Below are 16,918 nucleotides of genomic sequence, written 5' to 3'. Positions count from 1 at the left end.
GCCAGCTCGTGCCTGGCTCAGGCCTTTCCTGAAAGGTCTTCTGAAAGCTGGTCAGACGCATGCCTCCGTATACTGGCATTAGATCGTGTGTGTGGACTGCAGTGCCTAGGCATGCCTGGTTATGCCTCCTCGCTTCTGAGTACCAGCTTTTTCTCACCTTTGAGGCACTCATATTACCTGGTGAAGTCACTTCTCAGACATTTTTACTCAAACCCAGCGCAGCTTGAGTTATTCAGACCTCCTCCTTGACGGCAGACCTCCCTTTGGCCACAGCGTCTTCCTGTCAGGGTATGTTGAATTTCCAGTGGGGGGGTGGCCTGTGAAGTGTCATCCTTGGCTCAGTCAGTGGGACCGGTAGTCCTTGCTCACGGGTTTCATGCTGGAGCTGTACTGAAGAGCATTGTGTTTGCTTGGTCCGTTTTCCCTTCTGGTTACTCGTTTGTATGACTCACTGTTAGCATTGTGCCAGTCCTTGTGTCAGCATGAATGTTACTGTCAGGGACCTTTTCACTGATGAAAAAGTTGAATACTAGCAAGGCTAAGAGCAACCCCTGTGGAATCCCACCAGAAATATTTTCATTTGATAGAAATTCCCCACTGGTGCCTGCTTTTAGCTCTGTCATTTAGCCAGTTCTTAATCCATTTAACATATGCTTGAATAAAATTATGTAGTGCTGTTTTTTAATCAAAGTGTTATCTAGTATCAAATCAGCTGTCTTACTGAGATGCAGGTAAGTTCCATGCATGCAGCTAGTTTCTCTAACCAGGCTTGTAGTTTCAAAGTATAAAATAAGGTGCTTTGTTTGTTTTTCTTTTTTGTTGTTTTAAAACAAGATCTGGTTTCTGTAAAACCAAGTCAATTGACTGGCTTTAATTATATTCTTTTGCGAGCATATCATCTGGCTTCTTTGCAAATATGGAACAAATATTTACCAAACACCTCTGCCTCTTTTTGAATCATTAATAACAATCCTGTCATCTGTAGCCAGTAATAGGCCTACACTGGATTTTTTTTGTTATTATTATTTTAATTTGCTCTAAGGTCTACTTGAATGTCACATATTTGTCAGGCATAGATTTTTCTCTGAAGTCTTCAGCTTCCCTTTTCAATTTACTGCACTTCATAATTTCTAACACATGTATAAATTTTGTCCAAAAAAAAACCCCACTTCTTGCATTTTTTTAAAACCCAAATTAGTCAGCAGGACATAAAGAAGCCCGGATCAAGCAAAAGTCTTAACTTCCAACCATGCTGAAATGAAGAAAATGAGACTCCAAGCCTTGTCCTGAATCTTGTCCCCGTCTTCCATAGAAACGAAAAACATTCAATTTTTTTTTTTGGCATAATTGGCCAACCTGTTATTTGCAATGCCTCTAACTTTTCTATTAAAAGCAATGCTAGTCTGAACTGTAATCCATGAAAAATACCACCTTTTTGCTTTTTCCAGAGATTGTCTGGTCAGGAGGGGGGTCAAAACAACAGTCTGCAGCAAGTCATATGTCTCCGCATTAATCCACACAAGGAAGTGTCTGTTTCACTTATTTCCAAATGAGGAATGTTTTCTTTAGAGAGGTAGCAAATTGATTTTCCCCACATGGAGCATGGGATATCTCATTTCCAAAACAAAACTTTGAGAAATGGCTACACAAGTCCACTCTTTCTCCATGTGGGTTAGAAAGCAGTGAGGCTCCCTAGTGTTCCCTGCAAGGTTGTTTGCTGCTGTACTCTGGTTTCCAGGTCAGGTCTGGCATGTTCAGACATAAAGAAAGAAATAAGCAAGTGTTTGCATTTAGAAAAAGTCCAGTAAAAATAGTTTTAATATTCAAATTGTTTTATGTGCTGCTTGAGTAGACAAGAGGTGTGTGTTTGTGGAGAGGCTGTGTGACATCCAGAGCTCAACGAGAGCTTTAGTTGTTGGTAAGCGCTTGTCACTGACTTACATAGGTGTACTTAGGATCCTGTAGAGAGTTTCCCCAAATTCAGTAGATACTGTTGTTTCCTAAACAAAGGTCTGCTTTTTTGAGTGTAGTCTGATCTGTTCCGGCCACTTTCATTGCTGACCCTTTGATGCAATACTAGGTTGGTTGCAACTTGCTTTTCTTCACCAGCTCCGTTCAGTGTGCCTGGGTGATAAATGCCCCAGGCCCTCCAACACGGACCCTATTTCCAGGAGGCAGAAGCTTTTCAATAAACTTTGAGGGACGAAAGGAAAATAAATGAAATGTAAGATCCTGAATTCAGGATGCAGAAAAGGGAATGAGTTGAAGGAGAGAAAACAAAGAGATGGAGGCGATGAGGAAATCAAGGAAGCAGCTGGGACTCTGGAACAGCATGCGAGATTAACTAACCCTTGGACAGTTTTTGAGACCATGCTTAAATATAGCAATATGCTTTTCTTAACTTTCAGATATTGCAGAATGCCAGAAGCCCCCTAGAGGGGTAAGTGTTAAAACCATTAAAACTGTTAACTTTCTATTCATTACATTTTAAAAGGTGCAACATGTAAGTGTGTTTTTCAGCCAAGAGCTAACTTTTGCTGGGCTGCTTTAGGGGTGTCCTCAGCAACCAGCTATTTGCCACCTGCCAGCAGGCATGGTTGGTTCCTGGATTTTTGGGAGATGTGGGACCATTCTTCTTCTCACCTTGACTTTGATGGTCAGGCACCTCCGTATGCCACCTCCAGCTTCTGTTTGGCACCTGAATCCTGAATAGCTCTGTGATCTGACACATCCTGCCGTTTCCACCTGCCTGAGAGGGAAAGTCTCCTAGCCTGTTCTGTATCTACTGATGGTTTTGCAGCTTAGGGTCAAGCATTCTGGTATTGCAGTTTTTGTGTGTGCGGGCGAAAACTGGAAGACGTATAAAGGACTGACACAGTGCAAAAGGATTCTGTGAGGAGACGTTCTGCAAGGTGTCCTACAGGAAAGAGACTGTTGATGCATTTAGCAGGTGCACTGCAGCTTGTCTCACACAAGCCCACTTCTCTTCTCAACTCAGCACCACGTACATCCCTGTTTATTAACTTCTTGCACCTTCCAGTTCTCCACCTTAATCCCTGCTTTGTGATTACCTCCCTCTGGTGCACTCACACCTCTCGTTTAGACCTCAGTTGACTTGTAGGCCCACCCTAAATGAAGACCCAGGTCTTCCACTGGCCCTTCTTAGCTGGTGGCCCTGGACAGTTTTACAAGCTCAGTTGGTTTTTTTTGTGTTGTCATACTCTTGCAGTTGGCAAAAATGCTGTTGTTCCTTCCTTTCCCTTCATCTTTCGACAGGACAGAAACATAGTCACGAAAACAACAGGCAGACAGAATCTGGTTGGCTGTGTAAGTTGTAAGTATATTAGCAATGCTGAGCGGCTATCCCAGTACATTCCTCAGTGAAATACGCCGATGGCCGTCCTTCCCTTTTCTTTTCCTTTTTTCTTTTTTTCTCGCACCTTTGAAGTGTTTCTGAGAAACTGGACTACCAGCAAGCCAGAAGCAAAAGTCATATCAGGAAATAGTTATGCAGATCAGCGAGGCCTTGAAAAGGCAAGAACTTTGATTATGGGCATTACAATTGCTTAGATGTTCTCTAGAGTAAGTAATGTGGAGCGAGCAAGAAAAAGGTACATGTTTTAGTCATGAGTACAGTACTGTTTACTTACATGGTTTGTTGAGCAGCCAACAAGGTCCAAGGTTATTTTGGACTCAGCATGAGTAAGTGATCCAGGTATGACAAATGAGGTAATGCATTCCAGGCTCATTAAAAACTCTTGGCTACACCACCAATTTTGACAAAGTGCCAACATAGCTTGACCTCAGCTGTGTGAAGGCCACTATTTTTTTTAACACCCTCCCTATAACAACACATCTTTTACATCAGCCAAAATATGTGTGTCTAGAGAACAGTGTTTTGAGGAAGTTGTGCTCATTGGACTTCCAGTGATAATCAGACTCCTATAAAAGAGATAATTCTACTGTAACTAACCTGCTAAAGTTAGGTACCCCCAAACCACAGCCGTTGTCTCTTGACTTATTTGTGCATCTAGAGGTGGCCGTGTGTACACAGTACATTGCATTCTCGGCATGGACATGGCTCAAGTGAGGCTGACTTGATTGCTGACTTGATAACAGGGAGACAGTACCTGCACCGATAACATCCCCTTCCTGGGGATGCAGGTAAAGAAGGTGACTGGTGGAGGTCCTGTCTTCTTCTAGTGGCCTACACTTTTCTGCCATATGTTGTGTTTAATCATGGTTGACCTTGGCAGCTCCCATGGGTCTTGTTCTTGGGTACTTCTCTTTCCTCTGCATAAAACTTGCCATCCTTGGGTTTAACCCAGGGCTGGGAGTTGTACTAGGCAGTGAGGCTTGGAAATGCTCCTGTTTCCTATGTCCTGCTGAGCAGACAGCATCCCTGAAAGTTGAGCAGCTGAGGGTGGTAATGGCAGGAGAACAGTAGCCGCAACCTCTTGTGAATTTTCTAAGTAGGTGGGCAGTGTAGTTGTCTCCTTGCCTCCCCTTCTGGCCCTCTCCTGATCACCTACGGTATCCTGCTGCTTGCACAGGCTGGTGAGAGTGCTGGATGGGAAGATGTATTTTTTGATCAATGATGCTGTTTTGTGGCTTCATGAACAGAAAGGGGACCTCTAGCTTCAAGGAAACATCTAGCTGGTCTGAGCAACATTAACCCTGAGCTCCTCTCTTTCCTGTGTGGCTCACAGCCTGCTACTGAGCTTATCTCCAACACCTGGTCTTTAGTTCTCTGCTGCAGGTGCCTGTGGATTGTCCTTGTTTGATTATGGTGGTCTGTAGGCAGCTCACAAGAATAGGCTTTGGGATCACCAGGTCAGCTTCTTCCCAGGGTACTTGGTCAGCAAAGATTTGCCAGTCTGTACCTACAGATAATCTAACTCCCTGTGCCATGCATAACACAGGGTTTGCATTTAACCTCTCAGGTGTGACGGTTTGTAATAAAAACACACAGGGCATTGCTGGCGTTCTGGCACTGCAGAGCTCAGCCACGGTTTGGGGAGGAGGAAACAAGGTACAAGTTTCCATCTAGGAAGAAGAAAAGAGAGATTAAATCTTAATTTCACATCACTGTGGGCAGTTACATTACATCAGAGACTAAATGCTTTTATTTTTTTAAAGGCAGGTGTACGTGTGAGTGAGAATTTGCACAGAGGAGGTGGCAGTGGCAGCTTCTTCATGTCACCCACCCTTTCACTCCCCACTCTTGAAGACCACGGCTCTGTGCTCCTCCTTTTACTGTCCTGCAGGTAGGGAAGGAGTTTCTAGACAGCCCAAGGGGTGTTGGGAAGGAGCTTAGCATGGCTGTGGCCAGCGAAAGTTGTTTCCCCTACCCAAACAGAAAAAGCCAAGGGCATTACTCCTCCCCTCCCTCTCGCCCCAGAGAGCCATATGCAAGGGAAGGAAGAGCTAGGCAGGAGGATTGTGGCTGCCGCCTCCTCCTGCACCCTGCTGCCATAGCACGGGGCGGCCGACTGTGGCCCAGGCAGGTGTGGGAAGTGTGTGATGTGAAACGAGACCTTTCCTGCCACGCGGCGCAGGAGGAGTGGGCTGGGGTCACGCCTCCGGCCTCTCCCCTCTCTGGCTTCTCATCTCCCTCTCTCACTCCACTGGCACAGGCACAAGCTGTTCCCTCGTCTCTTTTCTCCTGCCCAGTCTCCTTGTGTCCCACTCAATCACAAGTTAATGTTTCATGGTCTTCCAAGAAATACTGATCCCTCATGTTGAACGGCAAGCAGCGATCTCTGATTTGCAGTGACTGCTTGTTTCCAGACAACACCCAGGGACCCTTTCAAACATGGAGGCGAAGAAAACATTCCTGTCTCTCGGCAGATTGCTATAAATAATTTTCTTTTCTCTGAGAATTCGCAACCGAGATGGCAATAAGATGTATTCTAGAATGGGAAGAGTTATTAAGATATGGTTGTCATCATGGCTTGTGTAACTGTTGATACTCATGACATACCCATTTCACACGCTTTCACTTAATCAGGAGCACAAAACTTTTACCACCAAGTAGTAGTCAGATGAAGAACGAAGTCCACACCACGTGCATACTAGTTAATAATCACACCTTTTGTTCTTTATGGTTACAAATGCTTGCGCTTGAATTAGATCTTCATTCATCTTGGATTCTTGCTTGATTCTTTGTGAACCCTCCTGTTACAGCCTCAGCATCCTCTGCAGCAGTAGGCAGCGTTGCAAGCGGTGGTGGTTGCATTGCGGGGCCATCCGGGTTGGTGGGCTCTGACGGACAAGTTTGTTAAATGACACCAGCTGGATCTGCTGCTGAGGGAAACAAGGAAGCAACATGCTGATATAAAACTGATGCCCAAGGAGTGCTGAAATGGTCCGTCTGAACTCCTGTTGATGGGTAAAGGTAGCAGGCACAATGGTGACGTGTATGGGAAAGCATAGGTGGGAAGCATGCCCTCATGCTCCTCCAGCTCTCCGAACACAAGGAGCGTTAGCTCGTACTGTGTGTGTTTTGCAGCTGGCTGTGTTTTACCTGGTCATACTTGAAATGTTTGCCAGGACTCAGCAGAGCGGCTTTCCCTGCTGGGCTCTAGATTGCTATCGCACCTACAGATTTTGCAGGAAAGATAATTTCTTGTGTGTTGCCATTTTCTAAAAGAACTTGCCCTTTGTGATGACTAGCAAACTTCGGATGAGCTGTGATCTCAAGAAGAGACTCCTTGAGTCAGTAAGGCACAGGAGTGTGTGGGCTTCAAGTGGATCAACACCCTTTTGCTTCTGGAGGTCTGAACTCGGAGGTTTGGGCTATTTATATGGTACCGGGGGTACATCTCTGCTGACAGCCCTTCCATGCCTGCCTGCCTTGAACAGCAGCAGCCCTGCTCTCCTGGGGCATTGTCACCTGCTGACTGCAGGCATGGGGGTGTTCTGGTTTGCGTCCCAGACCTCGGGCGTACGGGCACCTGTGCCGTGCTAATATTGATCCTTTGAATCACGCCTAAGTAGAGGCAAAAAAAGTTCCCAGCAGCTCATCGAGGGTCCCAGTGGACATTTCAGTAGCTGAGTTTTCCCCTCTTTCAGATACATCAGGAAGCTAAAAGAAAGGAAGGAAGGGAAAAAAACCCTATAAACTGGCAAAAGCAAACGTTGTCAAATGCACAGGAAAAAAAGTATTTAAACTGGTAGTATGTCCTATTTCTCATACTCCTGTTTCAGGTACTTAGACCAAAGAGGTGCCAAATAAATGAAAACTTTTTTCTGTACTTATTCAGTTTTTTACTTTTAATTTGCTTTGCTTGTGTCCTCACCTTCTGGGAATGTACAAGTTATCAGGTGTCACTGCCACAAATGCTTTCAGAAAATAAATTTGAAAGCCATATGCACAAATGTGAAGAAATTGAATTGTTTCAGATATTCTCAGGTAGTCATGCCAGAAGTCCTTCTCCACCAGAAAGCAGAAAAAAACGGGATATTCACTTAGCTGTCTAGTGCATACTGAACATCCAATGTCATCAGGAAAACTGAGTGGGACTAAGCCACAACATGTGTGTAAAATTGCTTTAAAATCATTATGAATAACAAATTCAAGAAATCTGCAGTGTGCTCATGAATATGTCATAAATGGAACAAAAAATGAAAAAAATTAAAACAAGTGTGTGACTTGTAAATTACTCCTTCAGTCCTAGTCATATTTCCTAGCTCAAGAGAACAAAATGGATATAGCTGAAATATAAATAATCTTCGAATAATGCATTTATTTATCATGATTTAGGGAGCAAATGTTAATGGCTTTGTTTCAAGTGTGACTGGAACTATTTCAAATGCTTTCTTTTACAGAGTAGACACTAGAGGCAAGGACCTTCTCTTCTGGTATTAATTCCTATTGCTGCTTTCCTGTTAATTGTGCGTCTGATCTGGAATGGCTTAAAGTGATTTAAAGTCGTACCATGGGGCGTGTGGGACGGTCCTCGTGTGTGCTGCAGACAGACCTTCCCGACTGCAGCTCCTGAGCCACGGGGAGAATGCAAATACCCCATTTCATAGTGGGTTTGTGCCAGTTCTGCCGTGGAAGGCTCCAATTCAAACAGTGTTTATATGCAAGCTCAATATACCTGGAATTCAGGAACAAATGCCCTCTTGCTTTTAAAGCTTTTAGCAAAACATTAGGAGTGCTTTATAGTGTGATACAAAGTACAGTGCCAAAATTCAGGATAACGAGTGTGTTTGGAAAACATTGAGCCTTGAACTAGTTTATTTATTAAAAAAGAAGAAAGAAAAGAAAGAAAGAAAGTAATTCATATGCAAGTGTATTTGATCCTAGCTGAACATCTCTCTCCGGCCGTTGGTTGGACGGGGTCGGGGGATCCGTTCGTTCAAAGGTTAACGTTCTAACATGTGTGCCAGGGTGTAGTAAATCCAGGGAACATTTCTATTTTCTTCAATAACTTTTTAAAGAAGGTGCGACTGCTGGGGCTAACCATGGTCAAGGATCTGTCCGCCCCATCCAGGTCATGTGCAAAAAGCAGTAAGCGTGGGGAAGGCATCAAAGGCAGAGGGACGAGCGGGTTTATAACTAAGGCAGGGCGGCGTGGCCGGGGCTGGCAGGCTGGCAGCCGGCGCTGGAGTCCTCGGCGCTCATCCCACGCTCCCGCCGCGTCGCTCATCGCTGTTTATATGAGTAATGGAGCGGCCGGGGGAGGGGATTTGTAAGCACTGAGCAAATACTCCTAGTGTTCATTTTGTGTGAGACTGACATCCACACCAAGTCGAGACTTCCAGCGACGTAGTGTGCAGTCACATGCTGTAGCATTCATGAGTACAGATATAAATCAGGCAGATGTTTGTCGGCTGGAATGGGTAATAATTTCTTTCTCTCTTTGTTTGATTTTGCATGTTAGACTCAGATGACAATTTCAGAATTGCTTTCTGCAGTACTTTTCAATAAGCAGAATGTGCCTCACTGGAGATAGATGAAGATATTTCTATAGGGAGATAAACATATTTTTATATAGACACAAATATGGACTTACGCACATACGCACATGCATATATATATGTATATATACTGTGTGCCAGTGCTGAGGGAAGAAAAAAGGATGTGTCTTTTGGACTTTTGGTTTTAAACCTGCGGCTTTTCTTTTTCTCTGCACAGACCAAATATGACAGTGTTACTCAAACTATAAAATCAAATTAGCACCCTTTATTGTGTTTGCAAACTAATTAAAATATAAAATGTCCTGAAACCACTGGCTTACTGTGTGACAAATGTAAGATTAGAAACAATTAGTAGGCACTCAAGAGGTTTGTGGTGTTTAGATTTCTGACATTGTTCTAATCATCCCTTTAAGTAATGAAAACAATGGTTACCTAGAAATGAAAGGTTTAAAGGAAATTATCTTCTTCAGTACAGTCATTAGTTAATGATTGTTTATTATTTTAAATGTTGCCATAGTAGTCGGAGGCTGACTTTTAAATCTGAAAGCGGGCAGGACACGTAATAATGAGCAAACATCTGCTTCATCTATTATTTCTATATGTGATCATAATTTATATTGTAATACCACTATTGAAAGATGAGTCTGATATTTTTTATGATGATCCATATCCCATTCTACATATGGCTCAGCACAGTTAGGATTTAGTCACTGTGTTATTTCAGAGCTGTTTTATCTTAAGAGTTGGACAAAACTGAAAGTGATTCGTGTTAATTTATATGTGTGGTATGTAACCCTTATGAAACAATCAATCACTTATTTCAGTACTTGTCAACTTCCCAAACTAGTTGTTAAGGGTTTTTTTGATCCATTTCAGGACTCAGAGGTAATTTTTTTTTAAAAAAACTTTTTTAGAAGAACTTTGACAAGAATGACAGGATATATAAACATTTCTTGGAGCTGTAAGGAATTTCAATATTTCAGAACATTTCCAAAACCAGATGTTTCCCAAACTTGGAAATAGTAGTTAGTACTCTTGACTTGAAGATTAGAAATAATAAATGCAGCAAGCTGATGAATGCAAAGTTACCTATTGATATTCTACTTTGTTCTTTTTTGTACCATGGAGAAATATTTGTGCTTTCTGTCCGAGTCCTTCGGAGACCAGTGTTTGACTTTAAATTAATTAGTTATGTGAAAGTAGAATAGATTAGCCTTGGGGGATATTCTATAGAAACGTATAGTGTGTCAAGATGTAAGCCATGGAGGATGGGAATCTCGTAATAAGCATTTACTGTAGACAGATGTGTACGTTTGTGTGACTGATTGTAGTAGAACTATTTATTATGCTTTCAGCTGTTAAGAATCCAGTATAAGACAATGTGCTCAAATTGTCCTCTATTAATTTTCAGCGCCAAATCTTAAAGGCAGACCGCGCAAAAAGAAGCCTTACCCACAGAGAAGAGATTCATTAAATGGCATTAAGGATTCCAACAATAATTCTGAAAGCAAAGCTGTTGCCAAGGTAAATCACTTAATAATACTCTTTTCAGTACACTTTCCTTTTTAGGTACAGCCCTGCCTTTGTTTCCCAGCATGCTGTTTCAGATTTAGAATGTAACTTATTTTCTTGGGGAGATAAATGTTTTGGGTTTTTTTTTTCAATATTTTTATTCTTCACTTTAAATCACGTCTGTGTTCAAAGTTACCAGCAACTATAATCGCCTAACAACCTAATGCTATCAGCTTGTTGGTAACTGGTAGTGCTTAAGCTTTCTTGGCATCTAGTGTTAGTTTTCACATTCTGTGACACACAAACATAGTTTGTGACAGTATCTTCGAATTAAAAATAAACCGGGGAGCAGCTCACCCTGTTACAATGTACTTCTAAATATAAGTTTGAAGATAAACAGACTCTGAAACAAGAGCTGCTTCAATAATGGTTTCTAAGAAGCACATACAAACGACATTACCCTGATGTTAAGATCTCGACTCTTTTTAAATTAGAAAAAAAAAGATAAAGGCAGAAATTTAGTATGAAAGCTTAAAAAAAAAATCTGGGCTGTTTCTTTAATACTTAGTGCTGAGTTGCATGTTCCAGGGATTGTTGAATGGTGCATGCTTTTACAGAGCCTTCTGTATGTGCTGCAGTGCTTAGCCCATCCTGCAAATAAAAAATTGGATCATTTATTTGTGTTTATAGACTTAATCTTTTAGATATTTATGGGTTTGTGTCTCTTCCTTAAAATATTTAAAAGTAGAGTTTCTGTAGTGTAATTTACATCCTATTTTCTATGTTGTCTGTGTGGTTTTAAATAGGAATTTGGGTTTCTCTTTAAAAAAAAAAGCAGCACAAATGGCTCCTTTCAAGATGATTTAATTTGAAACTGCAAGATGCAAAGATGGAAAATTACTTAGAGCAATACTTGTAGATTTTTATCTGAGGCAGAACTTTGTCACTGTGATACTTTTGAGCTAAACAGCTAAACAGATTTGCACAGATGAATTTTTAGGCCAACTCCTCCCAAATCCATTGTTTCAGTAAATCAGATGGATGTGTATCTGAAAAACGCTTCCATTATTGTGGCCATCTCTTTAGGAAATACAGTGAATCTATAGATCCATTTACGTTCGTATTGTTGTATGCAGTGAATGTCCTGGGAGATTAGGAGGTTAAAGAGGTCAAGTGGAAGTGTTCTGCTCTCTGTTTCTCATAGGAGGGCAAATTAAATTCCACCTCCTCCTCCTCCCTAGGAGTTCAGTTAAAATTGTGCCTTCTGTTGATGACTATAAAAGAGGCTGAAGTTCATGATGAAGCTCTGCCCTTAAGTCACTGTTTCTCTTCTTTTTGTGCCCTGTTGTGCTCAGTTGGAGTCTCTACTATCGTATTAGACAGGCATGGTAAAAGGCGATGGAGCCTGGTGTGTTGAGTTGCGGGGTCCTGCCAGATACTATAGAGTTTGCCTGAATGTTTTTGCTCTGTGGAAGAATGTGCAAAATCTGCGGTGTGAAAATGTCTCAATTTGCTTTAATTCCCCCTTCCCTCAAGCTGTTTTTCATGTTAAAATATTACCAGCAAACTGCGTCATGGACCGTGTTGTCAAAGCACCCTGGACTGTAGCACAAGTAGTTCTGCCTCTTCAGCACCTGATATATTGGTATTAGATAATTAAAAACAACAGTAACACTTCATACCAAATTGTTTATCCTCTCTGTTTATATTTGGGTTTACCCTACTAGTCAAATGGGAGGATATTTCAGATAAGAAGTAATTCTGCCTATTTATCTAGTCATACTGTGCTCATCATTGTGCAGATATTAATAGCATTAATTATCTTGGCCAGCTTAATTTCATTATAAATAATAGACATGCTCATGATGTAATGTCCTTGCATGTAGTCACACTGACTTCACTGTGGCTTTTCACATCAATCTGTGTCTCAGGGCTGTGGATATACTGTAACAAGAGGGACAGTGAATCAGAAACCCTCTATAGCAGATGCACTTTATTGCACTTTATACAGACCCTGCCCGTGGGTTCTGGGGAAGGAGGGGAAGTGTGTTTGGGGAAGCAGGGGGAATGGATATCCACCTACTGTCTTTTCATTGTTGGGAACAGTTGGGATGTTAAGTCATCGTCTTAGGTTTCGTGTTGGGCTTCACCGTCAGTTTTCCTCCTCTGTCCATGCTCCATCTCTGATTAAGCTGACAATGTGCCCATGGAGAGCAGAGTTGAACACTGCTAGTGTAAAGGGGACAAATCCACTTGTGTCAGATACTGAAACATTTTCGCAGCAGTCCTGGCCGTATTCCTGTTCCAGCTAAAATCCCTTTTGACCAGAAGTTGTCCTGCTTTCATCCTCAGATCATGGCACCCAGCGTCTGACAGCAGCCTCATTTCTTGGGTGGCAGGGCTCTGACGAAGATGCAGTGGCTGTACAGTGAGGGTCGGGAAATGGCAAAAGCGGCGTTCTGAAGACTGTGGGTTTGAGCCTGTCGAGACCAACGCAAGCCACGTGGTTGTAATGACTTGCTGAATTTCATGTTCTCAGCTGCCCATGACTAGAAAGCTTTGTACCTTCTTACAACTTAGTTCTCATTAGGCATGTTTACCTTGAACCATCAGCAGATCGTTTTATGGGCTTTTACTGTTACCTGACATAGAAGAGCATTGGTTGGGTGGGAGGAGCTCTTGAGTAAATTCCAATGTAGGTGGCTTGTTAAAAATAGAGCGATAGTGGGGCAGACAGTGTGGTCCTGGACCTGCAGGTGCTGCCAAGGGAAGTGGGTCTTTCGTGTCCCACTTCTTGCTTTTGATCTCCTTGCTGGTCACTGCATCCATTTTAGTACCTCCTGCGGAAGATCCCAGCAGAGTTCCCTTCCAGACTGGGAATGGAAAAATCACAAGAATACGAGGCCAGCTACTGAGGCAGGATCAGCTTTCCTGGAGAGAAGTATATCAAGCTCTTCTCTCCAAACATTCCCAGAACTGTGGAGGCTTTCATACTTCATGTGTCATCAGTGCTGGACAGACTTTTGGGACTTGTGGGCTCTGGCGTGACCCTCGTCGTACCTGCTTCATGCTCCCAAAGATCATTCCCATTCAAAGTGTGCGGAAGTGCACTGTAAGGCTTTTTAAAAACGGCTTATCTGACCATTTCGAAGAGCTGAAAGGATTGACTTGTCAAACATGGAAATTGTCCCCAGATGACTCTCCTCATTACATCTCCTAGTGCAAATGCTAAAGTAAATCTCTCACTTCATTTGTACAGCAGGATCTGGGAAATTAGTTTAAAAGTTGCCAGGATGTGCTTTTCCTGTGGCCACAGGTGGCCTGACATGCTCTCAGACCTGGGGATTTATTCCGAGCACCTCAGCCATTATCTGATTGAAGCTCTAAAATGCAGGTCTGTAGTCGTCTGTGTTGTGTGTGACCTCTGGCAGGAGAAGACAAAAACACAGGTGTACCCGTGAGCATTCACCGGCCATTTGGCCGTGGATGACATGCCTCTGATGGAACATACAGTAGGAGGTGGTCAGAAGTTCCCAGAGCCCATCTCAGTACACCCCCAGCTTATCCACGCAGCGGCACTGCATTGCCTGTCTGGGCCTTAGCCCTCAGTTTCATTTTGGAGGCGTTAACTCACGCTGAGGCTACGATGACAGAGCTTTAACTCCTCCTGCGGAAATTGAACTCTCCCTTCGTAACGGAGTCTTTCAGGCTTTCTGAGCAGACCAGAAAAAAGAGCAGAGCCAAGCAAAACTCTGGGACCTCCTCCTGGATCTTTGCCCTCTAGGAAGATTCAAAATCGTGTTTTGAGAGAGAAGGGCTGTTTGTGGTGCCTGGTGCAAATCTGGCATTGCTCTCACTGACTTTGATACTTTCATGATGGATTTACGCTGGTGTTACCCAGAATGGCATTTGACCCTTTTGGTTCTCATTAATCATTGGTCATGGCATTCATCCGTATCTCCTGTCTGACGGTGGGGAGGTTCCAGAAGTGAGGCTTGTGCCTCCAGCACTGAGCGGATAAAGCACTGCAGCCTTCGTCAAAGCTTCGTTGAACCCAACGGTGCTTGGAGTCTGTCCGTTGCATTTTGGCACCTTTTGAGTTCCACAGGTGCTTTGACCTCGCTTCTGTGTACACTGGAGAGAAGGAGGTTGTCTGTGACCCTGGGTTTTCTCACTCCTAGTGGCTTTTTTAATGTTATTTTCTTTGCTTCCTTTTGTCTCCTTGGGAGTAACATCCCTTACCATTAGTTTCCTTGCATAGCAGTGAGTTTTGATTTCATTTAGCATTCATGCCCAGGCTGTCTTCGCAAACATAGTTCTGAGTTGTCCAGTTCAGAAAAGAAAATCATTAAAAAGATTGATTAATTGATTGACTTTACCTATCAAATGGGTGACAAAACTGAAAATTTGTTCCTGGATCCAGCGAATTGGTTCCAAGTTTTAGCTTGCAACAAATTTGCCACTCAAGTTAAAAGTCCTGAATTTATTCAAATCATGGGTTCATATTGTGAGTGCTAACCCAGTCTTGATCATAGCATTGAAAACTATGACAGTGTGATCTAAACTTTGTAAGGGGAAGCTGTTAAATAATTTTGTTAGGAGCCAAAGTAGAAAAGTCAAGGGACTACAGCTCTGAAGTGAAAAGTGGTTGAGGAAATCCAAAGTTCATTTAATAGGAAAAAAATCCCATTAGCTCCATTGAGTTTTGGATGAAACCCAGGATCTTTACAGAAGTATAATCAACGAGCATATCTATTACTAAAAGGCAAAGCACGGTGTCTTGTGCCGTAGGAAGACAGTATCTCTTTGAACCATGCAACCAGAGAATATCGAGCAGTACAGTGGACTTACTTCAGCAGTAACTGATCAAGAAAAATCTCATAGGAAGTCCATTTCCCAGTCCCTGCTGTATTGCCTGGGAGGAGCGAGCCTGTACCCTGCAGTGTGCAACAGGGAAATTTTTCAGCGGCATTGATTACCTTGGAAAATTGTGGCCACTTCTCCCCTCTGATTAGGAGCTAGCGTTTCTTTGTCCAACATCTGTGGAAAACTATGGAGGCAGCTAATCTTAAGTCAGTGCTTTATGTAAAGTTAATACCGTGGAGGAGTATAAAAGATTTTGCTTTCCCTGAGCCTGAACACAGGGTAGCTTTATTGAGATAAAATAAGCATATCATAGTCTTCCCAATGATATGTTTGTTGTTTTTTTTAATGCTCTTCGTAGCACTTCTAAAATGTCAACAAGTACCCAGGAAGCACCTAGTTTAGAGGTAGGGAGAGTGAAGGAGAGTCAGTGGCTTACTTGACCAAGAGCTCTTGCCTTCCTGTTCAGCGAGATACCCCGCTCTCCTCTGCTGTCCTCCTAAAATAACAAATACTGGCTCTTACAGGCTCCCTGCTCTTTCTGGGAGGACAAAGGACATGTCTTGGATGGGGTGTGGAGCTGCCAGGAGGCTCCTCACAGCACTCAAAAGCATTGAAGGGACAGTACAAATCCAAAATACACGTAACCGTCTCCACTACCTTGTATTAGAGGACTTCCAGTGTTTCACTGGAAATGTATCAATCCCGTCTTGGTCATGGAGACCTTTTAAAACATCAATTTGCAAGGTTCTGCTTTTCTGGTTTTTGTATACATAAATTATGGGAATGCTCAAGTTGTAATTTGCTTGATTCAATGAGAGGATTATCTTCAGGAGGAGTGCAGGATTAAGCCGGTCTCACTGGATATTTTCCCCATGTTTGAATACTGATGTGAAGTGTTCCAATTTGTTGACTTCCTGACTGGCACACGTCTGCCAGGGAGGCCAGCAGGAGACCTGGAGCTCTGGGTCTTGTGTGCATTGGGGCTGCCGGCATCTACCACGAAAGGCTCCAGCTAGCATCCTCCTCCTTCTGGTAAATACTTAGGGCTGTGCTTAAGTTTAAGTAGATGCTCAAACCCACTTGACTTAAGTCCGTGCTGCAGCAGAACCTCCCCTCATGTGTGCTGAGAGCTCTGCCTGGGTAAGGCTTGCCAAGGTTTGCATCTATTTTGGTAGGCCAAAGGAGAGAAAAATGTGTCGTTTCGGAGCTGGCTACTGAGCGTTCCTGAAAGGGGCTGAGCACCCTCAGCTCCAAGGGTTGTCTACGGGAGTTGACAATGCTCAGTGTCAGTCCTGGAGCGAAGGTTATTATTAGACTTGCTAATGGCAAGTGTATGTGAGAGATGGGAGCTGTCTGTGACATAGCAATGTATAGTCATAAAAATGCAGATCTGGAGAGCGTTACCAATGGGTTATAATGATTTAAAGATGTGGCTATTTAAAAATGTTGTGACTAAGATTCAGAACAAGACATTTAGCTCTATAAATAGCTTCCTTTGTTTCCCCTCAAACACAGTCGCATGGTTTGGCCTTAATTTTTTCAGCAATCCATTCCGCTAGGAGAGGGTATTTATTCCTTAAGTGAAAATTAAAGGTTACCCAGATCTGATATG

General features: G+C 42.9%; 1 protein-coding gene across 1 annotated transcript in view; it reads left to right on the top strand.

Moving 5' to 3' along the window:
• ARID5B (AT-rich interaction domain 5B) overlaps positions 1-16,918 on the top strand; it is a 107,229-nt gene that overhangs the window by 60,426 nt on the left and 29,885 nt on the right. Inside the window, 1 exon segment of the mRNA XM_068398884.1 lies at positions 10,340-10,452. Within this exon segment, the coding sequence (XP_068254985.1) occupies positions 10,340-10,452 (113 nt within the window).

Source organism: Nyctibius grandis, chromosome 4 (genome assembly GCF_013368605.1).
Source record: "Nyctibius grandis isolate bNycGra1 chromosome 4, bNycGra1.pri, whole genome shotgun sequence".
NCBI classification, from domain to species: domain Eukaryota; kingdom Metazoa; phylum Chordata; class Aves; order Nyctibiiformes; family Nyctibiidae; genus Nyctibius; species Nyctibius grandis.
The sequence above is the reverse complement of the archived record's forward strand: the minus strand, read 5'-3'. Positions and strand labels throughout refer to the sequence as shown.